Source organism: Dicentrarchus labrax, unplaced genomic scaffold (assembly GCF_905237075.1).
Source record: "Dicentrarchus labrax unplaced genomic scaffold, dlabrax2021, whole genome shotgun sequence".
Lineage (NCBI taxonomy): Eukaryota > Metazoa > Chordata > Actinopteri > Moronidae > Dicentrarchus > Dicentrarchus labrax.
In genome coordinates, this window is record NW_026136712.1 from 11,514,183 (window position 1) to 11,529,971 (window position 15,789).

At 38.3% G+C, this 15,789-nt stretch overlaps 2 protein-coding genes across 3 annotated transcripts; both read right to left on the bottom strand.

The window, feature by feature from the left end:
- Nucleotides 1-818: 818 nt before the first annotated feature.
- nif3l1 (NIF3 NGG1 interacting factor 3-like 1 (S. cerevisiae)) lies at nucleotides 819-6,403 on the bottom strand. 2 transcript variants are annotated; one of them, XM_051416670.1, is made up of 7 exons: nucleotides 6,275-6,403; nucleotides 4,797-5,419; nucleotides 4,461-4,617; nucleotides 3,565-3,688; nucleotides 3,169-3,307; nucleotides 2,476-2,559; nucleotides 819-2,354 (listed from the first exon to the last, which is right to left on the bottom strand). In XM_051416670.1, the coding sequence occupies exons 2-7, from the start codon at nucleotides 5,407-5,409 to the stop codon at nucleotides 2,170-2,172; spliced, it is 1,302 nt and encodes a 433-aa protein (XP_051272630.1). In that variant the 5' UTR covers nucleotides 5,410-5,419; nucleotides 6,275-6,403; the 3' UTR covers nucleotides 819-2,169. The 2 variants fall into 2 exon arrangements, with proteins under 2 accessions (XP_051272630.1, XP_051272629.1); XM_051416669.1 differs by lacking the exon at nucleotides 6,275-6,403 and adding an exon at nucleotides 6,117-6,135.
- A 3,034-nt stretch (nucleotides 6,404-9,437) lies between these two features.
- cabp5a (calcium binding protein 5a) lies at nucleotides 9,438-12,480 on the bottom strand. Its single transcript, XM_051416696.1, has 7 exons — nucleotides 12,244-12,480; nucleotides 11,666-11,715; nucleotides 11,267-11,297; nucleotides 10,915-11,058; nucleotides 10,588-10,697; nucleotides 10,266-10,413; nucleotides 9,438-10,027 (listed from the first exon to the last, which is right to left on the bottom strand). Exons 2-7 carry the CDS (start codon nucleotides 11,711-11,713, stop codon nucleotides 9,999-10,001), a joined length of 510 nt encoding a protein of 169 aa, XP_051272656.1. The 5' UTR covers nucleotides 11,714-11,715; nucleotides 12,244-12,480; the 3' UTR covers nucleotides 9,438-9,998.
- Between the last annotated feature and the right edge of the window lie 3,309 nt (nucleotides 12,481-15,789).

Consider the following 15,789-nt stretch of genomic DNA (forward strand, 5'->3'; position numbering starts at 1 on the left):
TCAACACAAATTCTGCTGTTTTGTGAAGGAAGTTTGGTGAGCAAACAGGATTTTTAAGTAGACCACACACAGACCTCTACGGGTAGTTCTGAGTCAATTACTTAATACAAGTTGTGGTTGTTATATTCAAATGTTTTACTTAAGTAAATGTAGTATTACCACAATATAAGATTACTAAATTTCAAGTAGTAGCAATCAAAAATTTAGTTAAGCAAAAGGACAGAAGTATTATTAGAAACATGTACTGCTAGTAAAAGAACTCATGTAGCAGATTATCTCTTGTTGGTGTTAAACTAATTTATTATTCTACTCCACTATATTTCAGTGGGTACGTTTTACTCTTTAACATACAAAACATATGAGCCGTTCATGAAATATAGCATTTCTATAAGTTAAACTACCAAAATAGAATATACAATCATTAGAATAAGCTCCCTCTTGACTGTATTAAAATGCTGCTGAAATGTTAATCAGTAATAATAAACCACTAATATAACAAATATTAAATACCTTATAATTGTACTTCAGTGCAATACTTAAGTATAGTGTACTAATGTTACATTCCACCACTAGATGTGAGAAAATAAGTGTCTAATCAGTGCAAAAGTGCCTTAAGAGAAAACACAATTTCATGTATGCAAATCAGTTGCAATAAGGTCTGAAACGTCTTCAGCACAAAACCACTCAACAGGCAGTGAGCAGGACAAAGACATTGGTCTTCCTTTTCTATTATTTTGTGGCAGCTGACAACAAGTTTCCCATTTTTCTTTTGTTGCTTAAACGTCAAATCCCCTGAAATGACAACTGTCACAAAAAAATCTTCATAAGAAACTTTAATATGCAAGACATGTCAACAGTAATCTGATGTTTTTTGGAGGACTTGTCAACAGACCATAGAGGCTCTTCAGCAGTAGATTACTGTTACATCATGAGTCAAGCCTTTGCAACTTAAATGACCGGGATAGAGTGGGAGATTTCATGTGAGGATCAACAAGTTTCAACAGTTTGAAAAGAAAACAACACTAGAAGAAGAAAAGGGCCTGAATCTACCTGCTCACTGACATTTCTGCCAGTTAAAAGAGTGACAGCTGGAGTCACTTTACAGCAGTAAAGTATAAATGTTGTTCTAGTTGTTGTTTTCTCTCTCCATTTGTGTGTGTATGTATACGTGTGTGTGTGTGTGTGTGTGTGCTGGGGGGGGGGATAAAAGCGAGTGGGGACTGAGAGGAAGTGGAGGTGTGAATGCCACACTGAGAAAAAGGTCATTACCTTGATGGGGGCAGCGAGGTGTGTGTGATGTCTCTTAATGTTTTTACGAACTGACAGGTGTGTCGCAGGCGCTGCAGCTACCAGACTCTGTAACAGCCAATGATGAGGATTGTTACTTGGTTTGTTTTTTTTAACCATTGCTGGAGTGGGGGCAGGTAGTTCATGCTGTTTACACTGCATTAAGTATAACTATGAGCCTGCTCTTTGACATGCATGTGCTAAGTGGTTTGATTTCCACCTTTGTTTGCTCACTGAGGTCTAAAGGTTATGTGATTGAAAAAACACTTAAAGACTTTATAAGATATAAGAAGTAACTGTCTTTACATTTTACATTGCAGCCTCAGATTGGTGCAGATGTCCCTGTTGTTTGAACACTTTTTGCTTAACAGGAGCTTGTCCGATTTCCTTGAGCATGTCTATGATGGAACAACAAGCCTTTTAATCTGATGAGGATTACTGATATTTCAGATGACATGCTTTTATCCTCTGCCCCCACTGTGCATTTAAGGATATTTTGTCTTATACAACACGCCCCAAAATCCACTTTTTTGATCAACAAAACCCATTTTTATTAAGACCCTGCCAGAAATACACGATAAACAGTATGACATGAACCAAGGAAGCACTTTTCATCATTACATGTTATATATATATATATATATATATATATATATATATATATATATCTAACATATAGTGAAACGCTCTGCTACTGTTTTACAGTCAGCTCTGAAATGTACATTCATTAAATGGAAAATGGCTTTTTTTATGCAACCATGTGACACACGTCCATATGAATCGCATCATTAGTTAAAGCAGACAGGGATTTTGTCCTCAATTTTATCCAATCAAAGCAGTAGAAATTAAGGACTAACTAGTGCAACTGTTGCTCGCAGGCGGTCAGACCACCTCCAGAGGGTCTCTGTCAGCCTTCGACACCACCACTTTTACACTGTCAGGAAGACGCACAGCCAGCCTCTCTCTGAACACAGCCAGAAAACCGCGCTCACTGTTGCTATGGTCACTGAGGATGACGCTGGTTCCCTTCGCCGCCGCGTCCAGCACTTCATGGTGGGACATCTCACCTGAACAATGGATATAATAATTACATCTGCAGGCATACCTACGCCAAGCAAATAAATTGGCAGTAAAACAAATAATATCAGCTTTATACAACTAATCTGAAATTTTACTTATAATGTCTACCTGTGATGTAGAGGTCAGCCTTAACTCCATTCAGTACTGAGGCCCCAGATCCAGCACACACAGCCACAGTGCACACAGAGGACGCTGGAAAATATCAGAATCTCAGGACCATTTCAACAAACAAATGAAAGTTAGATTTTAATGCATGATATGAATTTCACAACAACCATCTGTCTTCTTCTGCCTTTCAGAATCATTTTAGTGACATCTAGCCCAGGCTGACATCTCTGGCAGTGCTTGTTATTCCATGTTCAGGCTGAAGACTGGGATCTTGTGACATGCTTGACTTTGTATTTATTAAAGCTATTTGTTTTTTTGTTATGTGTTATGTTTGCTTTTAATATGGTCTGTACAAAGTTTGTCATAGCAGGTTTTGTTTATATAGTGATTTGGTTTGTATGAAGTTATGCTGAAGTGCAACTAAATACTTGGTAGTTTAGTTGAGAGTCACGTTCCACCTCTTGATTTAATCTTCCTGTTATATTTAGACCCAAAAGTCTGCAGGTTTTCATTTTAAACCAACTCTACAACAGCAGCATTTACCAATGATTTGTGGAATCAGGTGACTTGTTGTCCGCTTGGTATAAAAAGTGAAGACCATCTACTGGGCTAGTTAGTGAGTTTATATCTTTCATATTGTTGACATGTTGATTTAACGTACAACAGCCTGCTATTTGCATAAGAGTTTGTTACCTAGCGTCTGCCCCAATCCCAGAGCCAAACGCAGGTGACTTAAACCCAAGTGGGACTTCATTTTCTGGATGGCTGTCGCCACGGTGACTGGCTGTTCCAAAACACTGAGTCGTCCTTGGCCGTATCCTGGGAGAGGGGCCTGCAGGGAGCAAAAGGTGGAAAGTTAGTGAAAAAGTAACAGTATATCAAAATCATACAATAACTACCCATAAACTGCTTTGTGAAATGTAAAGGGTAGCTTTTAAAAAAGATCAATATGGAACTTTTTTGTTCTCCGTTTTCCATCCAGTTATTTAATTTTTTTAAATATGCACATTAATCTAAACAACATGGCACTTCATGAATTTCTCGATGTTCTTTGGTTCATCATTTGACAGCGATGTGTTTGTGCTGTACCTTTTCTAACTTTAGGATGTTGAGGGACATGCTCGGAGCATTGTGTCGTAACAGAGTCTGGACACTGGGGGTCAGCGCTGAGTCACTGCAGGTCACACTGACATGGATCCCACTGCTGTCCGGTCTGTTTTGAGTACAAATAAACTATTATTCATTACGCAAAGGACCTTAGTGATGAGTAGAGGTCAAACCTACGAAGCTACGATACAATACTACTGACCATGTTCCAGGTGCATTCAGTAATCATGTGCATGACTTTACTTTGTTGTCAAAGACAAGCTATTTGAGTTGAAAGCAGAGAGACTTTCTGAAAAGCGCTGACAAGTGTGAACGTCAACTCCCAAAACGCATTGCATTCATAAACTAAGTGACTTGAAAATCAAAGCCAGTATAATAAAGCAATGGATGTTGTGAATATCCAATGGGTGTTCCTTCAATAAAACTGATCTCGCACAACAACTTTGAGAGACAACAGAAACTTTAACGGTCCAGTGTGGAGTATTTAGTGGCATCAACCATTGCAGATTGAAACTCAAATTCAGCAAAAAAACACAAAAAACGTGAATTGCCCTTCTACAGCCAGTATTAGGTGGACCACAGCATCTTTAGATAAAAAAAGTCTCATTCTAAGGTAACAAAAAGAAAACAATTCCTATATTCAGGTGATTATACACCAATGAAAACATACCTATGAATATTATATTCCATGTCTGCCAATAGAGCCTCCTAAATGTTACACACTTGACCTTTAACAAGAAAAGGGCTTGAATTAGGAAACTAATGTTAAACTTATTGTATGGTCTGTAAAGTACACAGAACTAGGCTAACATATTAAGCGCTAACTCATACAAACATCCTTGAATACACATGTTGGTCTATGCAAACATGTACAGGACCTGTTGACTGAATGTTGTAGTATTGTGCCACTGTCACAGGCCTTCAGTTCCTCCATTACAGCGTTCAGTTCCTCTGTGCTCTTGACCGTGAATTCCAGTTTGTGACTGTGAGAGGCGCCACCGAGGGCCTGACTCAGCACAGACACCTGACCGCTACCTGAGAGTCAGAGACAGACACCAGAGATGGAGGAAAAAAAACAGGGGACAAGATGTAGGACACTCGGTCAAACAGTTGACCAGTGGGTCAGTGTCATGTGATACAACACTTTACCTTCATTAAATATGAAAGTATTGTAGGTGTGTGTGACACATTTTCCATACAGAAAGACCACTTACCAAGTCCCCCAACCAGCCAGTCATTAACTCCTCCTTTAACACTGTCCCACGAGGTATGAGGGGAGAAGATTGCTATCCCGGCCTCCACAGCCCGGATGGCCAATCGCTGCTTCCAATCTTTCTGAACCAGACGTTTGACCGGCCGAAACAACGGAGGGTGATATGAGACAATGAGGTCACAGCTCATGGCCTCTGCTTCCTGCATGACAGCATCTGTAAGGTCGTTGGTTAGCAGGACGGTTTTAATAGGGCGAGATTTGCTAGGCTCGACGAGCAGGCCAACATTGTCCCACGACTCAGCCAGAGACAGAGGAGCAAGCTGCTCCATCACCTGCAGGACTTCTGTTAGCTCCATCAGGCCTAAAGAGTGAGCAGAATGAGAGCGGCAGCGCTTCGAGGAGACGTGGACAGATGAGTGTAAGGGGACTGAGGTTTGTTGGCTTGCGAAGAAGCTGTGACTGTGAGTCGGGGAAGGGAGAGACGGAGTGATGGATGAAACCGTTGAGGGAGAGGAGTAGAGCGCAGCCTGTGATGTCAAGCTCCTCCTGGTACAAAGTCTTCTAAATGTGGGTGACAAAAATGCGAGAGAAACGTTTCTGCATCCGGTCAACATCAGTGGAGACCTGTGTGGACACAAGAAAAACAATCACTAATGAAGTCATAACTCAACAACTAAGTGCACTTCATCTCCTTCAAGAGGCAATCATTCTAATGAAGGGTGCAACTAGTGCTGAACTGACTGATCAATCAACATGTAGGAAATGTAATAAAGTAAAATGCTAAACATTCAGCTTCTAAAATGTGACTCTTTCTCTTTCGTTTTCTATCACTGTAAACTGAATACTTATGGTTTTTGGACTTTTGATCAGACAAAAAAAGCAACAGGGAGCCCATTAAAGGTCCAGTGTGTCGGATTTAGGTGTGGTTTCTGATTACAACCACCTCAACCAACAGATTGCCTGAAAGGATGCCACCACTGACGCAAACCAGTGAATCCAAAAAGCTGTTCCTCTCTGCTCAGACATCAAAAACACCAGAAAGCAACTGGTGAAAGATGAACTGGTTCCTCTTAATTGCTTCAATTATGTCCAGTGTCCCAAAACGACCATAAAAAGCCCTTTCAGCCACCTCAACCAGGACCCCACTTCACAACATCTGGCCAGAAAAATGCTCCATTTAAAGTAAACAACCAGAACAACCAACACTGTTAGCCCTATATCTAACCTAATGACATACATATATAGATTTCTGTCCCTGGAGCCTAATAGTTAGTAAAACAGTTATTTATTATTATTTATTTATGGTTCTAACATGACCTACTGTACCACACAGCTATGAGTTGTGACTGCCAGAGAGCATGCAGCAAACAGCAGAGCTAGCCACTGAGCTAACATTAGCTACTAATACACGCCTAACCGCCATATTTAAACAAACACAGTATAAACAAATCAATGTGTGCGGGAGGGACTTTAACATACTTTCTCTTTCCTTTTCACTCTACGGGATTACTAAAGCTCTGCTGCTGTTGAACACATTTTCGCCCGAAGTGACAGAGAGGTTGCGCCGACTGGAAAACTCGCGGATTGTCCCTCATCGGCTTCCGTTCTGTCACGCAATGGGTTTTGATTGGTCGGTTGAAATGTCAGCGGATGAAGTAATTATTCTTCATCACTTTGGAGTAAAAAGTGGTTAACTATGACCACATTACCACTGGCAGTAAGGCTACTTAAATAGCTCTGTGCTAATTAAATATCAGTAGATAGACAACGCTGGACTAAACTTCATTTATAAATGGGATTTATAATCTGTCTGCAGTCTGTAATTAAAATGTCAAACATTTTAGACACAGTTCAGACACATGTAAGTATATATGATGATAATGAATTGAGAAACTTTGATGCAAAAGAAGATATGATGTATTATTTGTATTCTCTGCAGATTGGAAAACTCCACTAAACTGCATTTAAAATAAGTTTCATCTGAGATATTACACATATCATATATCAATATCCTTCTGGTAGATGTTTTAGACAGATTGATTCATCACACCTACTCAGTGGTAGAGGACCCCGGCTCTCTGAGATACAATACTCCTTTATATTTATCTGCAAAACCATGACTGGACAACTTCACAAATAAGCGAAAAAAGCAGTTTCCCACTTGTTTTGCTGGGTTTTTTTAGGTCAATGTAGAAGATATAATTAAAAACAGGTTTTTTAAAAATAGGTAAGATGTAACCCTTAGACCCCTGACTCTGAATGATTAAAGTCCTCTTTTTTGTGATCTGTAATGAATCGAGACTTGGGTCAGTAGTCTACAAATGCAGAAAGATCAAGGTTGTGTAGGAACAAATTAAAATAGTTTAATCTCTCAGACTACAGAAACCCAAACTGACTTCAACGTTCAATTTTGACCAAAAATAATTCATATGAAATAGTTGGAACGAAACTCTCTCCGTAAACACTGAAATTTTTGCAGATAGAATTTGAGAGGGAGAATTTAATCAGATGAAGCTGAAGCAATAAGGCTGGTCACTGACAAACAAACACAAAATGTCCTTATCCCCACAACAGATGTGTCCAGTCACAGTCAGTTCTTTCTTTAACACTTCTAATAAGTTCATACTGATAAACATTTTGTTGGTAATATTGTAATTAAAAAAAAAACACTTTTGGATTATTGAAAAACACGTTAAACCATAAACAAACAGTATACAACAGCTGGCTTTACGTAATGTTGTTCATATGTAATGTTATACAACAAATTCACAGATTAATGTGAACAGGAAAAGACTAGATGAATTTGATAAGCTGTATTAACTCCCTGGGCAGGTGGTCCAGCAGTAGATACCCAGGGGGCTTCCGCCACTTCTCAGAAAGATTATTAGGACTTTTGGAATAAATAAATGAAAATCTGCACACACAAAAACAAAGCCGATGCTTGTCAGTGTTTGGAGATGATTGCAAAGGGTTAAAGCGGGCAGTTCTCATTAAGTGCACGACGGCAAGCTGCTGAGCAGAGTGGCTACCTCGGAATTGAGTCCGAGAGCGACCCAGAGAGAGATTATTGTGGATTAATGCAATAAAGGTCGATGTTGGATGTTAGAGGGATCAGGGGAGGATCAGGGCAAAGGCTAGCCGGCGAGCATTACATCATCTGATTCTTCCTTTGGCCTCATCAGCCTCTCTGTGCACTGAACCCCTCAGTTCAAATGGGGCTCAAACACACACACACACACACACACACACACACACACACACACACACACTCACACATACACACACACACACACACTGACATTTACATTATAAAAGCAATGAAACAATGTTAATCCTTCCTAAATTAATCTAAATATCTCATTCTCACTCTGACTGCCGGCACACAAAAAAGAGCAGCCATTTACAACACAAGAAAACACTTCTTCATTAAGTGTATTGGCACACCGATCTCCTCGCATATCCAATCTGTGGAGTGCCACTGACAGATGTGTTCATTTAGTTATCAGGTCAGTGTTTTCAGAGAGAGAACAGCTTCACTTTTGTTAATTGGTACTATAAGCCCTCGTGCCCCATCTGTCCATCCATTTGAAGTTCTGTCCGGTTTTATTTTTCAATAACATCTGTCTGGCTGATGTACCCCAGAGGGCGCGGTGTGTCCTCATTCAGATCCCTAAATTCCTTCAACACAGGTGTTTAATCTCCACTGTGCTGGCTTTGGGTCAGTTTGATGCAACATATTGGAGACAAACCACAAGACAAATTCCGTTAGCAGGTCTTTCATCAAGTGAAATCTGTGGAAATTCTGGTGCAAACTTTGATATTTTTACTGTTGTGTAGTCTGGTATAATTTGCATAAGTTGCTATTGATCAGACATCTGTGTATCTAAGTACCTTTGATTCTCTCAGGGTACATACAATGTTCATACAGATATTTCATAAACAGCTAATACTCTTAAAACTCTCCACCACTTTTTGTCCAAATATTCACAAACATTAACGACTTGTACTCAGAAGTGCCAAATTCAGTTCAACGAATGGCTCTTAAAAAGGCTAAATTCTAGGACATGCACATCTTTTCCCTCTTTTTTTTGCACTTAATACTTAAAAATCTGTTATGTATGATGTCGTGATGATGTTTTATGAGCGGCACACATCAGTGGCCTTTTTTTTGTGTCCGTTTTTGGCCAGACAATCTCTTTATCCTGATGTCCTTCTAAAGCAAGGGCAGCGAAGTTATTCAATCCTCAACATTTCTACCCACAGTCTAGTACAGCAGCATCACTGATGTTTTTGGTTTCCAAAATCCACATGACATTGGCACATGACATCCATATATGATTGCCTTGATGTATTGTACAAGCAGCCAGTTGATTTATCATGGAAGTCATGCTGATAATGTGTTGAGTTAGATAGACCTTGGGTAAGATTATAACGTGTCTTGACAGATGTTGTATCAATAAAGGAAGTAACTTTACTTTCTGTGGAATTTGCCGGATTATAAAGCACCCTTAGTCTTTTATCACATATATGACAAAGCCAAAAGTCTAATTTATACAGATTAAATGCAGAATAATACACACTCACTTTCCTTCTCCTGTCACACAGGAATCATGTTACATTCATTTAAAACAAAACTCTGATGCAAAGTTTGTTTAGATGTTTTATTGTAACTTTAAATAGCTGTTACCAAGAGGTAACTTAGGTTCCATCAATAAGTGAATTATGTAGCCCAACAAGTTCCATGTTACAACAAGCCCAGGCTAAATACTGTATATGTACATATACAATATACACAATAATAGCTCAACTGTCAGAACGATTCAGTAAATAATTAATATATCCCATTAGCAATTGATATAGTTCAACAAAACAATCCAAAATTAGTTTTTATATATACAATAAATAAATATTTTTCCATTTGTTAACATACTGTTCAATAATCTTACATTACAAAAATGTCTCAGTACATGATTGTCAATTTTTGCATAGCTGTAATATTCTCTCTGAGAGCGACTTGATATTGCTTGACTTTTCTTTGCAGCACTTTAGTATGAATTTTAGCATTTTTACGTGTTTCTTCATATACATACATATATATATTCATAAGTTAATCAGTCAAAGAGCTTTATAGAAATAAATTAATATTAATGCTTGTCCAGAGAGGTGCAAAGGTACTTTTCTTGACTGACGATCTCCTCAGCTGTCATTGACCGGACATCATTCTGACAAACTCTGCAGAGGAGTAGAAGAGTTTCATTAGCTTACTAATAAAATCATAGTAAATACATTGATTACATTTGCTTTAAACGTGAACAACACATTTACTGTAACATAAGTTCATAAACTCTTGACAATAACACAATTCCACCTGCACAACTGCTGTTAAATCCTCTGTTGTTTTGTGTTGTTTTTTGCACTATGAAGCTGTTTATTGATGTTCATGTCACTGCAGCTGAAAGATAGTTCGTACCTTCAAAGTCTACTGTGCCATCTCCGTTGTCATCTGCTTCTTTTACTATGGCATCAATCTCTCTTCGGCTCATGTGCTCTCCCATCAGCTTGGTCATGGCTGACCGCAGCTCCTCTGTTGTGATCTCTCCATCTCCGTCCGTGTCAAACTGAACAGAGAAACAAGAGGAGAAGAATAAAAGAGGAGGGGTTATCTTTAGGACACCACAGTGAGTGAGTTGGGGGGAAATCTGACAGTAAAGCAACTGCATAGCTGCTGCTTGTTTTTATTTCGAAAAGATCTGAGCGCCTGGAAAGTTTTAAGGCAAGTGTTTGACTCTCACCTCTTTAAAGGCGTCTTTGAGCTCTTTGACGCCAATCATCCCAGCCGTTTCTGCCAGAAGCTTCGGGGTCATCAGCTCTACAAAGTCCTCAAAGTCGACTCTGCCACCAACTGGGGGGAAAATCAAAAGAAAAGATGTAGGGGTTGAGAAACATCCATCACTCTTTCATCATTTACGTTTCTGACAGCTGTGCAAGTATTGCTTAAGTCCTATATCTTCAGTAGTCTTCACTTTCTGTGTTTTCTGTATCCATTTTGGACCAAAAACAACAATTTCTAATATAAAAAACAATATTTTTTAATATTTTTTTTAAAAGCAGGGACTCACGGTTCATGTTGATATTCTGGCTCAGCTCGATCAGCTCCATCTCCGTGGGCATGTAGCCCATTGTCCTCATCAGATTCCCCAGGTCCTTACAGCTGATCAGCCCGTCCTTGTCTTTATCAAACTCGTTGAACGCATCACGAAGCTCTGCAGAGGTGTTCAGAAAAACACTCAGTCATTAAAGGCTGTGTGGCAAAACCGAACATTTGAGTTGAACAAGTGAGTGTACAAAGTGTACAAGATGTAAACAGAACTGTAAGGGTTGTGTAGGTCAAAGTCTGCATGAGTTTAATCTGCATTTACTGTTGAAAACATGAGAATGTGCAAAGATTTAGACAGTAAGAATTAAACTTACCATCAATCTCATCATCAGCCAGTTGTCTGGACTGCACAAAGAGAAAAACAGTTTAAAAAACAGCAGCTGTGCAACATGCAGAAAGAAGATGATCTACCAACTCATCTACCAGACAATTAACAAAATGTATGTAAGTTCATTCTATTCCTATAGAATTAAACTGCACAGCAATAAAGATATTAAACTGTGGATTTAGGTGTAGATTAAGTGTTGATTATTACTCATACAGTATCATCACTGGCAGGCACAGATTCTCTCTCTGTGAGTGTGTACAGTTATCTCATCTTTTTTTTATCCGGTTACATTTTGGGTTATAATCCAATCAACTCTTCACATTCAGTTTGCAAACAACAGCACAAACCCATCCAAAATAGAAAAAGGTTTTACAGCTGTACTCACAATATTTTTCCCTCCTCGCAGGAAAATGCACGCTGCTCCAAAACTCATTTCTGCAAGAGGAAAAAACAGAGTGTGATGCATCATTAAGAAAAGTTATCAATGTAGAACATTAATTGATTTTCTGACACATGACACAGAGCTGGCCAGTGTTTCCCAGAGCCAGAAAGTCAGGATTAAGACAGATTGAGTAGTTTGTGTTCCCTCTGAGGGATTGAACACTTTGTCCTATATAACTCTCTCTCTCTCTCTGTGTATCTTCTGTTTCTGACATTATGGAAACATTTAACATAATTATAGAAGTATTCTGAAAACTGTAAACATAACAAACATTAAAACAGAGTTAAAAATACTAACTAATCCATTTAGATGAACCAACTACAAGTCTAAAACATCTAGAATCTTTTCTGTAATCATTTAAGATGATCAATTATCTGGCAAAATGAAAAAAGAAAGAAAAAAGAAAATGCCATTTAGGTCATCTTCAACAGGTCATTGACTATGTTATATGTACTGTCAATGTTTTTCATGAGCTAAATAATAAATCAGAATTAAGTGTCACTATGTTGGCGTTTGCTCACCTTCGTCTGTTGATTTCTTTTCATCAGCCAATCATATCATACACGACCCCTGAAGTCGAGACTCAGCAGCTGACCTCTGCAGAATGAAGAAGTCCCCCTGTCTTCTTTCTGTTTCCTAAACCTCTTCTCAGTGTCGGTCTCTGTCCCTCCTTACACAAGACAGCCTTGTCCTCTCAGCGTGTGACGACCCTGTCTGCCCTGCCTGATGGGATGCTGGGAGGTGGTATGAGGGGAGATGTGGCTGCATCCAGGGTTGTATGAGGGTGGGGAGGAGTCAGCGCTGTGACGGGAGGACAGCGGGTTCATATACGAGTTAAAGAGTGTTGACATCATATTGTAAGTTATACCGCCATCTGAACCCCCAGTTGACCAAAGAAACAGGACCCCTCTCAGTTCACAGGGGTCGAGTTGCTTGTTTACAATTTCTGTTCTTTTGTTTGCGGTGAGTTAATTACAGTAATTGTCGAATTCACTACAGATCTCAACCATTTAAATTAAAGTATTAGTATAACAAAAAACGTATTCTCATTATTGACTACTATGTCAGTTATTTCTTTGAATAACCTTTTAGTTGGATATTTCAATCATATAAAAACAGGGAAAAGCAGCAAATCTTTACAGTTTTGTTTGATAAATGATGGGAGAGAAACAGGATTACAGTATTGTAAGAGAATGGCATTATTTACATGAATTTACTGTAAACGTTACTGTAAACAGCTGAGCATCATGGGAAGATGAAACAAAAGATCTACATTTCAAAAGTTAACTGATTATCACAGAGATTCTTATTAAGTTTCTTAAACCTTTTTGTAGAAGTGCATATGCGACAGATATGCAAACATGTTTTTGGAGAAATAGAAATATATAGTGAATTATTATAAGTGTGTTTTTATCAACAGTTGTATCCTGTCAACAATTCTTCTGGTTTAAATCTTATTGGGTGAAGTGAATTACCCCCGCTATGAAAATAGTTATTTAAAGAGTGGAGTAACATTTTTCATATATTATGCCAGTGATTTGAAATATTAGTTGTAAGTTTTATACTGCTGAGTTTGAACTCTTATCAATATAGGCTGTATTGTTTCTGTTATGGCAGTGACACAATAAAAGAATAGAGGCCAACTGTGATCCTCTGTCTGTTATTTTAGTCCCTATTGTTAAGACACAGCAAAACAGATTTAGACGTATTAAAGGCCAATTACAGCTAATATAACAGTATGTGATAATCTTCCTGAGTATTGGTGACATTTGCGTGTGAAGGAAAAGGATTATTTTTTCCATTAAATTCCCTTATGACAATGCACGGGATTAAAGCCTCAGGGACAATCTTCACTTCCTGCAGCGAGGATATAAACCTTGAATTAACAGTCTGAGCTGAAGCAGTTCAGCACCAGGTCTTGATAGTGTGTGTGTGTGTGTGTGTGTGTGTGTGTGTGTGTGTGTGTGTGTGTGTGTGTGTGTGTGTGTGTGTGTGTGTGTGTGTGTGTGTGTGTGTGTGTGTCCTCTGCTCTGACCTTTTCCCCTCTGCTTGCTTCTCTGTTATGTAAATTCATCAAAAATCTGTTCGCATAAGAGGTGTAATCCGCTAGGCCAGGCAGCGGTGAACTAGTAATGATTTTATTATCTTTTTTCCCTCCCTCTGTTTCAGCAGGCCAGATGAAGGGTTTACGCAAGGCCGTACAAATGTCTGTGGAGTGAAGGGAAAGGGGAACATGGGTGAGAAGAGTATGAAAGAAAGCTGAGAAGGGGAGAAGGGAGGGCTGGGTGGTAGAAACTTAGGGATACACAGGTTTTTTTTTTTGGGAATGAAAGAAGAAAACTGTATCAGAAGCTGCTTGTCAATGGAAAATATGATAATATAAGTGATGAATATATGGAAGGGGGAATGTTTGTTTGAGTGTGTTTTGTGTACGTCAGCTAAAAGTGCACAACACAGAGATTACACTGAGTGGATTAAGAGAGCCGAGGTTGGGCCAAACAAGCCATACATGTGATTGTGACGGCGTGTGTCTGTGTGTGCAGAGATCAGCCGCCAAACCAACTTGACAGAAGGAAGAAAATCCAGTCACATGAAAAAGGAAATCTCAATAAGTAAACCTAAATAGTATAATATTAAATAATAATAAATGGCATTAACCACTCACCTATTTCTTGGTTTACACAATGCAATAAGCGTACAGGTAAATCTCTATCAGGAGAAATGTCAGTAAATTTAAATTGTAATTTGGAAAAAAGCTGTAAAATGCAGGCAGATCATGAATATATATTTCACCACGCAACGCCTGGTCTGTTTTTATTTTCTGCACATTATGCAATAGTTAACAGAAATATGTAGCATCTTTATTTTTCAGTAAGGATTACATAATAATCTGTCATCCCAAATACGGTTAAAATGGATGGGTGCCAGACACGAACTGAGTTTGTATTTGATGGTTCTTTGCACAGAAACAGCCGGTAGAAATGTCCATGAGAGAAACCATGAGAGTGCTTTTTACTTTTATACTCTGAGTGCATTCATAGCCTGTACTGTTTCACCTTTACTCGAGTAAAGAAGTTGATTCAGTGCTTCTACTTTTACCGGAGTCTTTTTTTAACAGCAGTATCTGTACTTCTGCTTGTATAAAGAATGTGTGTACTTTTGTCTCTGCCGATGTCACTATATGTTAAATTGAACTAATTAAGTTTTATTATCTAACTGTAGAAGTCACTTCCGGTGATGGCAGTATTAAAAAGTGATTACTTTCTCACAATTACAGAGACTTTTTTTTTTTTTGCTATCCTGTTCGTAATGTGGTATCCATCCTTTTAATATCTCTGTTTGTATTAGACTATTTTGGCAATATTTGACTTTTAGATGATTTCGCACCATAAAGTACCTTGATTTGTCAGGTATTTATTTTTTATTCTGAATTCAGCAAAAAATTACTTACGAATTACTGTTTGGTTTTCTTGTTTGTTTCTCATTTAAATTTCCAAGAAATGTGTTGCATAACAACAATGCATATTAATATGGCTATTTATTACATATGATTGAATCATATGATATACAATTTTATCTATATTTTACACCACTAATCAGTATAAGAGGCTATCAGAGAATTAATAATTCTTCCAAAAAGCTTTAATTTCTATCTTAACCAGTACAATCTGTTCTCAAAAAAACTTTTAGTCCACCGGTCCCTTTTGGAGGACAGCTGTTGCAAGTGAACTGAGTGAAACAACAAACAGGTTCGGATTAGGATTAAAAGCCAAACTCTGAAGACACATTTCCTCTCATGTGTTTAATAATGCTCTAATACATTTTGGAAGAAAATATTATACGTTTTACTACTTTTTACTACACCACATTTCAGGTAGTCTACTTTTACTATTCAGATGCAGAATTTACAAATGATCATCTTATCAAATATGGTGCTTTTCTATCAAAAACTGACTGAAACTATGCAACATAATAATATAATACATAATACTATAACCGTCATTTTATCTGCCTAGGGACTCTTTTTATCTTTGATTTTACATTTAGACTACATTTTGGTAATACTC

Excerpts from the sequence above, each read along its gene's own strand:
- nif3l1 (XM_051416670.1), bottom strand. The coding sequence starts at position 5,409 with ATGTTGACCGGATGCAGAAACGTTTCTCTCGCATTTTTGTCACCCACA. Across the intron at positions 3,308-3,564 it reads ACATCCTAAAGTTAGAAAAG|GCCCCTCTCCCAGGATACGG; the intron begins GTACAGCACAAA and ends TGCTCCCTGCAG. Across the intron at positions 2,560-3,168 it reads GGGATTGGGGCAGACGCTAG|CGTCCTCTGTGTGCACTGTG; the intron begins GTAACAAACTCT and ends GATATTTTCCAG.
- cabp5a (XM_051416696.1), bottom strand. The coding sequence starts at position 11,713 with ATGAGTTTTGGAGCAGCGTGCATTTTCCTGCGAGGAGGGAAAAATATT. Across the intron at positions 11,298-11,665 it reads TGCGAGGAGGGAAAAATATT|TCCAGACAACTGGCTGATGA; the intron begins GTGAGTACAGCT and ends CTCTTTGTGCAG. Across the intron at positions 10,028-10,265 it reads TGGCACAGTAGACTTTGAAG|AGTTTGTCAGAATGATGTCC; the intron begins GTACGAACTATC and ends ACTCCTCTGCAG.